Raw genomic sequence first — 16,193 nt, 5'->3', positions numbered from 1 at the left:
TCTCCCGAGTCTTTTAAGTCTCACTACATACTCACATTTCCTCTAGGACTTAACAGAAGGGCTCCTTTTCCCGTCAAGTATTACACTCTTTACAGACTGTAACGATGAAAGATGAAGTGTGGCCTGTGGCTGACCACGTACAAGCATGCAGGTAAGCAGCTGCGGCAGCGCTGTGCACATCACGCCTCTGCATGCACCGCACTGGGCCATGACTGCTTGGGGAAGGAGACAGGGAAAATACACGGAAAGGGATTTCCCACAGACACCGATATCCAGCCAGAAGTCTGGCATTTGCGTCTTTGGCCCCGCAGTCCTGTGTGGCACTCTGTGGCTGAGGCTGCTGGTTTTGCCTGGAGCTGCCAGGTGCTGCCATGGCTTGGGCTGTTTCACAAGGGGCTCTGGCCAGCAAACACCTCCTGCTTCTCCCAGGTTGTGCAGCTCTGCTCTCTGTCCTCAGGCAGTGGAACAGATGCACAAGAGCTTCTCTACCTTCTTTGGGTAAAGAGCTTTTTCAGTCCAGGAAAGTAACAACTAACGATGTGCCACATCAGTTGGTTCAGATAGAAGTTGTAAAAATTCTGAACAAACAATATTATCAACTGGTCTGGCCACTCTCTTCTACTTTAAAGCGCAAAGACGGAGAACTCTGATCCTTGAAAAAGCTGTATGTGTGTATGCGTCTTTTGTTTTTAAAAATAAGTCAGCTGGGAATAAAATGCAGAGATCCTCTCAGCATTGGGTCACCACCTCAATATTGAGTCAGAAACTTGAACATCAGTTTTCTTACAGCGGAAATCCCTTCCTTGGAATATAGTAATTTTAGGAAAGTTTGAATTCAAGTCCGAGTATTGTAGCCCAGCTTATCTAAGTTACATGCCAAAGCTGGTATCCATAGGTTTAATCCCTGTTACTGCTGGAGTAACCATGGCTGCTTTTAGAGGTAATACTCGAGATGATGCAAGATACGACAAAGGAAACCCCTCCTGTTTCCCCCTTTATTAAATGTACATGGCCACCACCACAAGTTAGGCAGAGACTTGGTGGCTTCCTTTGCAAGACAAAAGCAGCAGTGGATTCCCTAGATGTACTCATTAAAATATATTTTCCTTCTCCTCTTGGCCCTAAAGGATCATCTTAGCTTATGAGAACTAAGCTTCTGTCTATCTGATTATTAAATCATTCCTAAAGCAGATGGGAAACTACAGTGGTTTAAACAGCTAGGCTGAGACTGTATGGCTAAAAATAGTATAGCAGGCTCCTTTTAATTAGTAAGATGATCAAATATGACAGAAGAGAGGGATGTAGATATATGGATTCGTGTGTATGTGTGTCTTTAAAATTAAGTTATTACCTCAATACCAGGTATTATTTATAACATATATGATACATGATGTCTGATTTTTATGATGCCATTTGTCTTCACTTGGGAGAGAAGACAGTCTAACTCTGCTTTCATAATGTCAATCCTTGCTGTATTCAAAAGGAAAACTGTAATAAGATAAACCTGCCACCACGCGCAGTGCCATCATTTTTTAAATGAGGCGGATTAGTAAGTGTTCCGATGCAATAGACTGTCAGATCTGCAACTCCCTGAGATCAACCCTTCTTCAGGGCCACTGTGGAGAAGATGGAAGAGCCAGCCTAGCTTTATAGACTGCAATTTCAGGGCACGGGAGTCCTGCACAGGGCTGAAGGGGTCAGGGACCAGGATGTCTATCCTACTGCTGTGCTGCCCACATATTTTTGAGGACTCTTCAAAACCTGAACAGGGCAAGAAAGATTATCTGCCGCCCCCTTCCCCAACAGTGCTGGGTGACACGTGCCCTGGAGTGATCTCGTCTTTCATGTGGATGTGGCCCTTTGGTGTTCACCAGATGACCGATGACCCTGATGTTTGGTCCTGGGACCACACAGCCACTGCCCAGGCCGTGGTGGGGGCTGCCGTGAAACACGGACTGACACTGCGGCTGCAGACTTCAGGCAGGAAAGCTGAGGAGGTTGAGGATGTCTGGCACGACGGGCATCGGGTCAGACAGACGTCCCCTTGCTCCAAGGGGAACCCAGAGAGAGAGGCACTGCAAACTATGCCCTTCGTGACAGGAGGACCTGACCAGCGGTGGGCACAACCCTCTTCTTGGCCATTGCACAACCCTCTTCTCAGTCATTTCCCGAAGCGCTGGGTGACATGTCATAGCCAAAACTGAACGTTTCCTCAGGGGTCTGCTGCACCCTCCCAGTGCCAAACAGCAGCACGGTCTGGAGGTGGCCCATGTCCAGGGGTGGCTGATGGTATGGCTGGTCTGGTTGCCATAGCGGCACCTCGGTGATGGCTCCTTAAAGCAAATGAACTTCTAGCCCTGGTTGTTTTGGACATTCCCCTTACAGCCATCACTGGAAAACTAACCTCGTATTTTTCTGTTTGAAAAATGGGCTTAGGGCCTCCTCCTGAAGAGAGCTGAGCATCCAGGCTCTGTTCCAGCTAAACCTTAAGCATATGCTTAACTTCAGCATGCCTGTGCGGGGTCAGCTTGAATATGTGATCCTGTAATGAGCAATCACTAAAGTATAGTGGAGCTCTGGGAACGAGGGCCGCTGTATTGCTCCACTCCGACGCAGTCAGGGAACTGCAGTGCATTTTGGAGAACTAGAGCATGCAGAATGAACTTCGTCTTAATTTAGTCCCCTGAGTACACCCCAAAGTTACTGCTTTGGTAATGCTGTCCTCCGAGGACATCATGACATGTCAACATAGTGACTATTTTCTCATCTGATGGTAGTGACAAACTGCCATAATGCAAAGCATAAAAAATTCAGACCTTTCCTAGTTCTGGTAGCCACCATGCCACCAGAGGATGACATTTTCTATCTGCATTAGGAAAAATGAAAGAAAATGTTTACAGTATGCTAGCCAGTAAGACAAAAATGAACTAAAGTGCCAACCAATCCACAAAGATTTTCTTTACAGGCACTTACATTATAAATCTACCATCCCAAACTGAGCTTGTCAATTTACCCTTCAAATCAAATATAAGAAAAATCCGTCCTTGGCTGTGTCACTATAAACCCAGCCAGTTTTGTAAAGCGAGAGTTACTCTTATATGTGTCTGGCAAATCTGGGCGCAGAATTTACCACTCGGTGTAAATATTTCTGCATAGTTTGTTTAAAAAAAAAATCTTGCCTATTCCTCTTTCTGGCAGACTCTTAGAAAGTAGTAAATATGCAGATGGGCATAGTGATATATTTTGTATCAACATATTTTAAATGTGTGCATATGCATTAGCTATATAAATACATTCCCCAGGAATTCTGCCAGTGGATATACTACAAAGCTCTGCGTGTTACATTTGGGTTTGCTTGTGCAGTAGCATGGCAGCATCAGAAAGAACCCCTTCAGCCTTACTTGCTCTACAACAGCTCACACTTACCTGCGTAGTTTCCCCTTTTCTATCTCTATGTACAAATATTTTCTATTTATATGCCATGTGTACGTATATAGTGTATGTATAAATATACACAATGTATAAATATACACAAATGCAGGCATATGTACTGTATATACACATACTCCAATGCCTTCATTATAAAGCTGTTATAAAGCCATAACAAGGTCTATGAACTTTCTATGAAATAATTGCTCTGTACAGCAGCTTCTACAGGAATCAACCATTTGATGACTCTGCTGTCCCAGTATCACCTTACAACTAATGATGGGCGACACGTTAAGACCACAGCAGTATGCCAAAACCCTATGACATACCAAGTCAAAGTGTACTTGATACTGAGCCACGCAAGAGTAATTCCCCACTGACCCAGTTGCTGTATCTTCGGCTCTAGCCCTGTCCTACCCCCTGCCGCCCAGTATCCCTGCTCCTCCACCCCACCTGCAGCATCTGCCTCTGGTCCTGCCCCCTCTCCTAACTCTTCCCTTTCTCTAGGAAATCTGCTGCACACGCAGACCCCTGAAAGCAAGTGGCACAAGTGGGTCCTGCCCAAGCTCTGGGGTCCTGCCCTGGGGGCTGGAGAGAAGCAGCTCTGGCCAGTGCCCAGTGCTGCAGCATCCCTTCACGGCCAGACCAGTTTCCCCTCCTGGAAGGACTGGCTGGAGGTTGGAGACTGGCAAAGGACAAGAAAGGAGAAGACATCTGTCTGCTGCCTTTGAGATCCCATTGTGCCCTTATCTAAAAGGTTTAACAGTGTTGTGTTTCTTGCTGTTACTGTGCTCCTTTTCCCATATCGGTATCATGAACGAGTCAAAGGGGATCGCCCATCACTATTTACATGAGCACTGACAGATGGGGCAATGGAGGTAAGCGGCTGCAGTGCTGTGGGTGGATATGTATGTGTACATACATACGATGTGATTAACCATGCACTATATAACCATACGGATACTGTTGCAACAGCGCTATGAGAACCATGCTCTTCTACTTCATTGCACAAGGAAAAGTTGCAACAAATACTGTAGTGGGAACACAGCAAGAAGACAACCTTGCGTTTAATTCTAGACAGAAATCAATTTGCTTCTGCAGTGATGATAAGCTAGAATGAGCATTATGGAATTCTGCTGCCCGTCCCCGCCCCTTTCCTTACAGCCACTATTTAGATGAGCTACAGGTTTAAAACATAAGATGTAAAGATGCTAGCTGCAAAAATAAAGGATGAAATAAAAAGTCAAGCATCCACATTTCCCCCAACTAAAAATGAAGTTCTGAGGAAAGGGAGTAGGGAAAAGAAAAGGAACTTACCACACTGCGAGTGAACTTTTCTAGAGAAGTTCTACGACCTTGCTCATTCTCTGGCTTAACAGGGAAAAAAGTGAGGAGAAAAAAATACAGAAAAAAACCCTTCAGCTTAAATGCAGTTTTTCAAAACAGCAGCAAAATATAAGGAAGCAGCAAGGGGGAAAAGTTGTAAAAAAATTTAAAAAGCAGAAATCAATGTTTGCAATGGCAAACATAGGAAATCAAAATCTCTTAAAGAATGAGAGACATCACTACTTTTACTCTTGGAGAATACCACCTTTTCTTCTGTGCGTTTTTTGAATGGTTCAAACAGGTCTATGCATTGCTGTGTCTCACAGCTATTGCTATTGATTTCTTGTTCATTGAATCTTCCTTCTGTTGCTGTTTGAGCTGGGATCTCTGATTCTGGTTACCATCTGCCAAACAACTGATCAGGACTCCCACCTACTTGCTTAGAGAGATGAAAAAAATCACAGTAACTTTTACAACATCAAAAAGCAATGCGCGAGTGAATAGAGCGTTGGAAGAAAACCACCACCGAACTCATTGCCAGGGAACCTACACTCCTCTATTTATCCAGAAGCATATTTCCAGTAAGTTTGGCTACATCAAAACACAAGACAGCACATGTATGTCTGTGCAAGGCCACGGAAAGATATAGGCAGATTTGGGGCACGGATATTTTTGTATCTGGAGTATAGGACTATTCATATGCAAGAAGACAAGCGTGTGCATCGTGGCTTTATTAACATATCCCTGAGAAGGTTGCTCACTGCAGCGCTTCATTCATTTGGCACAAGGGAGATCTAATTGTTGCTAACAAGGAAGAACTAAGTAATTTATTGGCATATTTTCTGGAAGACGTAAGAGAAAAAATTGTTACGGAGAAGAAACTCAATAATATGAAGGAAACCTCATTTCAGTCAGAAAGCTGCGGACACTGCTGATTTCCAGGAGAGAAACTTATTTTCACGTGGTAAGCCAGCAAAACAGAGGTGATAAGACAGAAGTAGAACTGGACCGAAGGGGATATACATGTAAGGGAAAGTCACAGTCATGATGATGCATAAGAGTGCATTGCTCTGGAGGTGCTCATCTACCACAGATTCAGCTGCAGTAACAACCCAAAGGACAAATCGCCAATGCAAAAACCAGATAGAGAAGATGTAAAGAAACCAAAAGCATATCACATAAATTGGATGAGAACTTGTGTAGGTGAATCTAGGTAAATCCTTTTGAGTCTTCTGCATGTTCATCACATCTGTCACAGCTCTCTGATGTCTACAAGGTTGGTCTGAAGCATCCCAGGTGGACATGGGGCTGATTCTCCCTGCTGCATTGTCAGAGATGAGACCAGACCACAAGGCCTTTTTAAGACAAGCAATATTCTTTGTCCAGAAGAAAGATCAAGCAACCTTCCCACTTATAACCATTTGAGCAAGTCACACCATCAGCTCTGATGTCCCAAAAGTGGTGTTGAAAGTGAAAGCTCAACGCAGGTTGTTTTAGCCAACATTGAGGATGGAGCCAAGGCCTCAGAGCACGTACCAAGTGACAGTGCAGGCTTCCTAGCTGGCAAGGAGTCAGCGATGTACCCAGTACAACACTCCCCAAAGGACTATTTAAAATGCACAAACCCAAGGGTTAGTTGCCTCTCCCTGCATGTGAGAGATGAAAAAGAAATACCAGCCTCAACTCTTCTGCATCAGAGGTGCCCCTGCACCCTGAGACAGCAGAGGTGGCAGAGAAGGGCTGAGGTCCTGCTGCCTTGGCTGAACGCGTCATGATGAGCGGGATCGAGGACAGCAGTGCATGGCCGTGCACTGGGCCTCCACGTGGGTCTCCTGCAGGGACGGCAAGACCCACCGGCTGCCAAATTAAAGGCACAATTTCCCCCAAGAGAAGAACTACCTAGACAAAAGACAGAGCGTTCTGCAAGGCTCCCTAGGGGATCAAGGCACTTGGAGTCTGCAGCATCACATTGCTGTGGGCTGGAAAACCAGTGTCTGGCCCAACTGCATTTAAAGTGGAGCTTTGGCATGCACTGGAGGCAAAGGAGAATGAGCTGCTGAAAACAGGTCATGCTGTGCCCCTGCACTTGCCATCAAAATGTAGTGTCTCTGGTTTCGCTACCAAGCAAAAGGTGATGCAGCTTCCCATCCAGCAGGAAAACAGGACAGTGGTCTCCAAAGATGATGAGCACCTTGTTGGGGTGCTGAGAGCTCACGTAGCATAAAGGGCCACACACAAGACTGTTTCCCTAGGATGGCTGAAGACATACGTGAGGAAGTGGGCACAGAGAGCACTGACGGTGTCCCACAGAAGCGTCTTACAAGCACAGGCTGCAGCTACCCTGCACATTTGGCATGGGGATGGCAAGCTGGGACCAGCTGGATGCGTGGAAAGATCATCCCCGTAACATCCAGCTCTGAGTCAAAGCATGACATTTTCTAGTAAAATAAAAAGCAGCTGATGCAGGCTGGCTGCAGAGTGATGAGCCAGCCTGAGCAGTTTTAGCGGCGGTGGGTGTGGGTGCGGGCTGCGCGGCTCTTCCTGCCTGCTTGCCTGCAGACCCTGTGCCTGGCAGCCTGCTGCGCAGGCAGCCGCCTGCCCGCATCCCTCCAGCACAGCACGGAGGCTGCCTTGCACAGCAGAGGAAGGAAATTTTAAAATAACAAAGTTAAAAAAAAAAAAAAAGACGACAAAAAAAAAGACCAAGTCAGACCTTTCTCAACCCTATGAACAGACCTGGCGTCCTGTGCAGGGAGTGCCTGACAAGCTGCGGACCCCAGAGCCGTGCCCGCTGCAGCACCACTGCAGCGTCTGCACAAACACACACTGCAAGTGCACAGGGCAAAGGCAGAGAAACACATGTCAAGCAGTCCTCCTAGGTGCATCTTTGCCAGTAAATACACCAACAGACTCTACCAGGTAACGGCAAAGGATATGTGCATTTGGATAAAATATGAAACGACCACCCCCACTACAGATGAAAACCTTTCAGCCCAGGTAGGTGCAGAAAAATAGACCTCACCACTTAGGAGCCATTCACTAATTATTAACTGTCTCCTCCAAGTTTTCCTTTTTTCATGATTAATTATTTACCCAGTCATCCCAATTTTAAGTTCCTTTGTGTAGATTCTGCTGGCACAGAACAGTGTAAGTAGAAAAAACTTATGAAAACCAGCTGATGCTGATCATTAGAAGTAATTAGAGAAAATTGCTCAGCATCTTCACAATATTCAAGCCAACTCCTGCCACTGAATCAAATTGGTCATGTGTGCCCTGATGGAACTGAGATGGGGACAGAATTTACAGTGGGAACCTTCCTGGACAATATAGAGCAGCTGGGACAGCAGGTCTGGATAAAAGCAATGCTTCAAGAGGTGCGTGCTGAAAACGAAGCCTGTCCCTCAAGGCACGAGGCTCCTAGCCACTGCCTTGCCGACACTTTCTGCCAGGGATCTGAAAAGGAGTAGGGAAATACATCCCATAACTTGGTCTTCTGAACTGCAGGTCTGCAAAAATCTCTCCATCCCTCCCTCTCTCCCTCCATCCCAGGATTCATTTTCTTGGCTACTGAATCCTTTCTTTGGTATGAGACTTTGGGGTCTGGGGTAGGGTTTTTTTGAACTTTAACTTGGTGAAAATCATGTATTCCAGAAGGAATGACATCAGATGAAAAGAAAGGATAATCACTTCCCTGACCCTGGCTCAGGGAAAGGCCAGGATCAGGTCCCAGGCTTCTCAGGCAGTCATGTACACCTGTCCAAAGCAAGAAAGCAAAGGGCGTGTACGGTGCTACCAAATGGCTGGAGCAGCATTTTGCATCTGGTTTGTGTCTATTTGCGCAGGACCACAGAGAACTCACCCTCCTCTGAACCAGCTGGAGAGGAAAACAATGCTCTAAACCAAGCAAATACCAACCTGCTCTTCCCCCGCCGTGACGGGGCTCGCACCGGCGGCTTCGCAGCCGCTCTGCACCGCAGCTGTGGCCGCCTCTCCAGGATGCTCCCCTGCCTGCGGGCAGGGCTGGATGGCAGGAAGCCACCCCACGCCAGCCTGCCATGGCCATCGGAGCCGTGACAGCTCAGCTGCCACTTCGGCCAGCAGCCAGGTGCCTGCCAATGTCATCGTTTCACCATTACAGGGAGTAATGGAGAATGCCTCGAGACCTTTTCTGTTCCTTTCTCTGCCTTCTCCTCAAAAATAACTAGCAAAGCACATGTCTGGCTGCTCCTTCACCGTTAACAAAGCTCCGGTGCACGCCCACCCCCTTCCATGGTGCACTAACTAATCAACGCTGCTCTTTCCTCAGGGAATAAACCCTGGCTCTGCAGCCAAGTCATCCAGCCCTAACGCCTCCTTGCCTCAAGCGAGGAGGCTTGTCATGGCACTCATTCTGACATGAGGCTTGCTGCCGTCTAAGGACACCCAGCCACCACTTTGGCCACTGTGGAGGAGGGCGGAGGGATGGTGCGGTGGTGATTACCTGCTGTAAAGTAGCCTGCAGTAACGTGCGTATCAGCAGAAAGAGGAGCAGGTCGATGCTTGACCCTGCACAGCACAAGTGGGACGTGTTGCATAGATACACAAATAAAACATGATGAGTCGGTCAGGGATCTCAGCACCATCCAGCCCTTCACTGCTGAGCCGGCTGCTTTCAGCAGCCCCGTGACTTCTACCTGCTGCAGGTGGAGGGCTGGGCATGGAGACATTGAGCTCAAATCGGGCTGGCGGTACAGATGTTCCTCCTGGGGACAGGGCTTTGCCCTCATCCCTCCTCCAGCCTGGCAGGGGAGGAGGATTTCTGTGTGAGGCAAGGAGCTACACCCAGCTCTCCCCCTCTGCAGCTCACTGCTTCCAATCACACCCTTGCTGGAGGCCAACCTCATGTTTCCTGCTGAGCACCATGAATCCTAAGGATCAAGGCCAATAATACTGTGGTTATTTGTAATAATGACACTGGGAAGAATGGAGAAAAAAAACCCCAAAACTAAATGGATTTACAAAGTATATATGCCTGGTCTGTACACAGCCTATGTCCACTGTCTTGCATCAGTCAGTGGTGTGAACAATACGTTCCTTTTACTATTGCTGGTCTCCCCTAGAATTCTGTCATTGTATCTCAGCCCTGACCCATAACTTCTCCTCCCTCCCTCCCCTCCATTACTGCACTCCCAGAGCAAGGAGGGGAAGCTCCCACATCCATGGTTATTGCACGGTGTGGGAAAAAGTAACTCTTCAAGCTTAGAGTATCTTACAAACCTCAAAAATATCAAGCATGTTTTGAGGCACTAATCAAGCCCTGCTACCTCCCCACTGAGCAGGTCGCTATTATTATTCCCATTCAACAGGAGAAGAGGATATGCGGCAGGCAAAGCTGAACCTTTTCTTCCCCACATAAGAAAGGAAGTGGGGAACCAGGGGAAGCCCGTGGATTTTGTGGCTCTCAGTCCCGTGCTTTAGCCACACAGCCAACCTGTCCCTTTTTCCTGCCCTCTCAGCTTGCCACAACCCAGTGCTGGGGGGCAAAAGATCCCAAATGACATAAACTTACCCACAAAATATTCACATGTGAATCTCAGTCCACAGAGACATTAATTTGATCTGTGCAAGCAACTCTTTTAGCCCGAGTCCATCATGCGATGCTTCTGACAGAACTTGTTTTCAGTACTAAAGGTAAGGCTATGTCATATCAGTGTGGTAAACAGGCAACATTAGGACATCTTTGGGGCAAGGCATACTCATGCCCCAGAGAGATGTACTCATAAAGACTTACAACAACTGCAGCGAATTTCTACTGACGTCAGTGAATCCAGGACTTTGCATGCAGGTTCTAAACCAAATCCTCCATCCACATGGGCTCTGATATACCACTGTTTTTTCTCTTTTCCTTCTCTCTGCTTTCCAGCTATGTAGAGGAATTTTAAGGGGATGCCTCTCAAAGCTGCACCAAAGGTACTAAAGATCTTACCGTGTAGCTCAGCATTAAGGAACTTCATGTTCTTTCTGTCAGCATCTCTCTACCTACTCTGCTTCAGAAACATTCACTTGCCCAACACAATGTAACATGACTGCAAAGAGCTTTACAGATTCTGGAGTAACATCAACTCCCCTCCCACGTTGTGTGAAGCCGATGAACAACCCATCATCTTTTTTGTACCTCGCTATGTTTACTAATGCACCCACAGTTCTTTCTAAAAGAAACTTAATTCTTACTTTCACGGCTGTGTTAAGATGACACCAAAACCTACTCTGCTGGCAGTTTGCAGGGGGATGAGGATGTCATGCTGACACATCCAGGGCTTGATCTGACAGCAAACAAAGACTGGAAAAAAAGAAAAAAACAACCAACAAAACCAACCCACCACCAAAAAATACCACCTCTGGTTTGAATGGGTTCAGCTAGAAGGAGAAAATTGTCCTGCCTCGAAGCACAGGAACCCTCACGTATTCCGTGGAGACTTGCCAAGAGGCACCATAAACTGATAGGGGTAGAAAGATGGCAAAGGTTTTTAGAAAAATTGAAAAGGTTTTAATGCTTTATACCATCAGAATACTTTGCCTTGCACCTTCTTTTCCCACAGCCTCTGAACTCTAAGTCAGGTCTAACCTTTTCAAATGTAAGCAGCACTGGTTCATGCTGTCTCAAACCAGACATTTTGAAACATAAGGCTGACTGCTGCCCTCCATTACCTTCCCCTAATCCACCTGCCAGTAGTCCCAGACACAGCAGAGAGAGGGGTTTGCCTCCTTTTGTCACCATATGCATGCTTTTAGGGCACACAGTGACAATCAGGACAAAAATACCACTGGGATTTCATTGTATTGTGCCGACGAAATGTAATTTGGCAGCACACAGAGAATGCAGCAGAAAAACAGCAGGGAAGATGGTGATGGGAAGCCACACACTCAGGCTGCAGGAGCCAGGAGTCAGTTTATGTACGGTCCTGGAAGCCAAATATAAGTGGGACACGTACACGTGTACCCGCATGCACATGCTCACAGACGGACAGGCAGACTTATGGAAATAAGTCAGGAGGTGCAGGAAGCATTTGAACACAGCCAGAAATGCAGAGATCAGTAGTTAACCTCCCAGCCCCCTCAGAAAGAAGTGACACTTGGACAGGAGCTGCCATAATTCTACGTACCCGCTCCTTTTCTACCCTGAACTGGGGGTTCCTGGCAGAAATGTGGTGCTGGCAGAGCACATGCAGACACCAAAAAGGCCAAGAGCTCAAAGCCAGTTCTCCTGCGAGAAAATGTGGCTGGAATTCTTGATTACCGCATGGGTTGCAATTGTTTCTTGTCTTCAAGGAAAAGGAAACATCTCTTGGGAGCCAAAAGCAAAGGAAAGGGAGAAAAGGAGCCTGGGAATCACTGCAGGGAGGTCTCCAGGTAAGGCATCCAAAGGGAAGATCACATGACGGGGCTAAGGAGGTGAACATCAGAATGGGTGAAATTTGCAGCAGTAATGAACAGTCTGATGGGTTCTGCATTGTCATGAGGCAATGCAATTTTAATTGCCTGCACTGAGTCTGGGAGACAGATGTGCAAGATGCTTTTCCATATTATTTTTACCTTGGGTCACCATGTTTTCCCCAAAACACATGTTGAGGCTGTGCATATGGATGCCATACCCTGCCTCCCCAGTGCAGAAAATAAAAGTGCTCATTCCTTTCTTAAAGGAAAAAAAAAAAAAAGGAAACAATATCTCATTTTCACACTAGCAGCAAGCAGCAGGCAAGAATCAAGACGTGCTAAGAGATGCAAGCAGGTCCTTCCCACCAGATACCTTCTTCTTTGCCAGCAATAAGTCCTGGTAAGCATTCGAACGGAGGAAGCGCGCATAGCTGTCACTCTTCATCAGCTTGTAAATGTGCTCCTGAGGGACGGGAGGAAATGAGAGAGAGAATTGTTATCAAACCTCATTTAGACATCACAGGGATTTAAAACACAGTGAATTAGAAGGGAGAGACTGATCAAAGTTCTAATTAAGTCTGCTATTATTGATTATCTGTGTTGTGGTAGCGCACAGGAGGTCCATCCTGGGGCACGACCCTGCTGTGCCTGGGGCTGCACGAACACAAAACAAAGAGATGGCCCTCACCCCAAAGGCTGGCACACATTATTCAGTAATCAGAGTTATTCTGCAAAGACTGCAACTCTCTGAAGTCCCCAGATTATAAGCAGGTGTCTGGCCAGTCTGAAACTACTGGGATGTCTCAAGAAGGAAGAAATAAACACCAGAAATTGTCCCACAGATTAGGTTCCATTTCACCACTCATAGATACTTGAACTATCACCCAGCACTCCGCTCCTGTTCACAGAGGGGAACTGATACTTGGGCATGTTTCATCTCCACTTAAGACATATACTTAAAGCAAGTCAAGCTGTTAATGTCCTGAAAAAGCCTGTATCTCTGGTGACTATGCAGGGAGGTTATATGACTAGCTCAGATGTGGATGGCTACATCACATGTATAAAGTTATGTATGTCAGATGAGTCCTTCCCATAGGGTCTTTTTTCTCCTAGCAAGTCAAACTACTGTTACCAGCTTGCTCTGAGAGCACTTTCTATGTGCATCTTCAAACTTACAGAGCAGTGTTTCATTGCAGCAGAACTTCATGGCCACCCTTTTTCAGCTTCCTTGCCCAGTTTTACTTTTCTGCTGAGAATCCCTCAACACAGCCAGCTCTTCTTTGCTTAATTATCCCTGGATTTGTAATATATACTATTCCAAACACCAAGAAAATCAAATCAAAATACTTTGACCAAATAAAGACTGAGAACACACTAAAGGAACTCAAGAGAAAAAAAAAAAAAGGCACCCTGGACATTTCTCTTAGACTTTGCCCAAGGAACTACTTTTATCGATTTAATGCTCAATTTTATCTATACTGATTTATACAATGTGAAATATTCTCTCTTGCCCTAAAGCCATTGTACACGAAACTTTAGAAGAGCCAAACGAGACTGAAGTCACATAGCTTATTTCACAAGCCAAGCAGAATTCCCTTATCTTCACCATCATGGGTAATTAGTGATGACCTGTCTATACACAGAAGAATTGCTTAATTCAGCTTTCTTGCACTATCTGGTGCACTGCTAAGAGAGGGATAACTGCCACTGTTTTCCTATGACACAGCACAAATGTATCCTTTGAGCTACAACCTGGTGTGGAACAATTTGTATTGCTTCCATACTTGCTTTCAGACCTGACAAATCCTCATTTGTGTAGCATTATCTATCTGAAGGATAGCGGAAGATTCTGCAACAGAAATGCTCGTATAAAGCCATTTAGCAACTGTCACCCTTCCTTGCTGCAGAAAAACACAAGGGAGGGCACAGCTGCATACTTCTCACCTACAGCACTGCCATGAGATTTTGCATGCAGCTGTGGGACATTTGTTTTATTTATTCAGGACAGAATGAGCCAAATACACTCTGAGACAAGAAGAGAGAAAATAATGCATGTCGTGGATATGGTCATCAAAAGGTTTCTGTTTCTCTGGTGTGAGCAAAGATTTACATCACCAACGTTCTCTCAAGTACTTCAACTAGCAGAAATGTGGGATTCAGCTGATTTTCACCCAACCATATCGCGACCAGTTAATCTGTACTGTTACCTCTTAAGGTCTCTCAAGGAGACTCCACACCGTCCTCATGAGTTCTTCATAATTACCTGGGGAAAAAACAAACAAACAAACAAACCCTCCTAACTGCATACCTAAAGGTCTTTCTCCTTCCTTCTCCAGGACCATGAGGAAACTGATGAATAAGTAGGGCAGCCACCTGGTAGCCCATGGATAGCAAAGGCCCCAAGGGGTCTCCAGAGCCCCCCTCCTCTTAGTGGTCCTCCCTCGCAGCACCAGTACATGCAGGGTGCTGGTGGGAGGGGGTGCTGAGGTGGGCAGGAAGGTGCTGTGGGGCTCGGGTAAGGCACTGCATGACAGGGGTACTCTGGTTAACGTTTTGATAGACACACGATTAATTTTTTTTACTACCTTTTGACTCCAAATGGTTTCTTTACCTGTGGCCAGAAAACTGGGTCTGCTCTGAAATGAAATAATAACATTTTTGGAACACAGCATTCAGTTTTCATTGCCACACAGATCACATGAGCTGTTTGCAGGCAAAGGAGAACACAGCAGAGCAGAGCCTGGCTGGCCATACAGCCCACTGGCACACCAGCAACAACTATCATTCTTGCTCACGTCAACATGTCTTCATGTCTTTGACCTTAAAACAGTATAAACTCAATATCTGGCTGTGGGAAGGGGGAAAAATTACTTCGATCCTGAGATGAAATAAACTACCAGCTGACTTCTTAACTGAAGCCCTTCCCTGAAAAATAGGACTGTTGCACACCCACAGCCCAACTGCCACTGCGGTGAGCTAATTGGTATGAAGCATCTTCTCTGCTTTTCATATCTTGGAATCACTGAACAGAACACAGCTACCTTTCAGCTGTTCACCAAAGATATGTTCAAACAGGGAATAACTATTCCTAGGCTTTGAATGCTAATGAAGAAAGAAGGCTGGGCATGGGGAAAGGCGGGACATCCATAGCTTTAGAAGCAAACTTTATTGCTTAATTGCAAGAATTCCAAGGGCTTGCTTTGAATAAGCTCTGGATTGGAGGCACGAATGATACGCTGATCGTTTATTTTACAGCACTGCATTTCTGAAGTACCCGCTGGAAGTCTGAGCCAGTTGCTCAGGTCAGCAAAGACTGCCTTCCAATTTGCAACAGTACAGGACAGCTTACATCGCTGCAGCCAAAATCCCTGCTGAGACTGCGGCAGGAAGGTTCCTGCTCCAGTTGGGCTGCAGTCTGTGTTCAGCCCAGTCACACAACAAACCCAGCTGCAGGATGGGAAACACTAGTGGCTGGGACATTTGTTTGGATCTTTTGCCTTTTCTGTTCTTTGCCACCAGGTTATTTTCTGTTATACTTTCTGAAATCTGCAACTTGCTACTGAGAATTTACAGACAGCATTTGGCAGCTCCTCATTTCTTAAATACATTGAAAGCTACTGGAGGTCCAGCAACCACAGATATTCTTCTGAGGAGGCCTGAGCAAGGGGCCTCTCAACAGAGGTGTCTGCATGGATTTAGCTGCTCTGTGCAACTTGTGCGAATTGGCTTGTCCCTTCTATCACAGATTTTTAACTCACTTCGGCTCATTGTAACCCACTGGTCTCTCACTTATTTTACTGAGCAGCTGCTTTTGTTCCTCCTCTTTATCATGTGGTGGAGAGGGAAGATAACCTCTCCAAAGACTGAAATCTCCAACTGCAGCCAGCATCTCTAGTGCTGCACTTTACACACGTGCATCACTCTCTGACACACCCGACACTGCTGGCAAGAAATTTGAGCCTTCCTGTCCTTTTGCTGAGAGAACTCTGCATTTTGTAAAGTTGTTTATTGTAAGGTAACAAGCT

General features: G+C 46.2%; 1 protein-coding gene across 1 annotated transcript in view; it reads right to left on the bottom strand.

Moving 5' to 3' along the window:
• Positions 1-4,695: 4,695 nt before the first annotated feature.
• Positions 4,696-16,193, bottom strand: part of RGS6 (regulator of G protein signaling 6) — a 90,931-nt gene continuing 79,433 nt past the window's right edge. Inside the window, exons 14-15 of the mRNA XM_065635148.1 lie at positions 12,542-12,631; positions 4,696-4,800 (exon numbers count right to left, since the gene is read on the bottom strand). Of these exons, the coding sequence (XP_065491220.1) occupies positions 4,696-4,800; positions 12,542-12,631 (195 nt within the window). The remainder of the gene's footprint in view (positions 4,801-12,541; positions 12,632-16,193) is intronic.

This window comes from Caloenas nicobarica, chromosome 5 (genome assembly GCF_036013445.1).
Source record: "Caloenas nicobarica isolate bCalNic1 chromosome 5, bCalNic1.hap1, whole genome shotgun sequence".
Lineage (NCBI taxonomy): Eukaryota > Metazoa > Chordata > Aves > Columbiformes > Columbidae > Caloenas > Caloenas nicobarica.
This window is presented reverse-complemented; position numbering and strand designations above follow the sequence as displayed.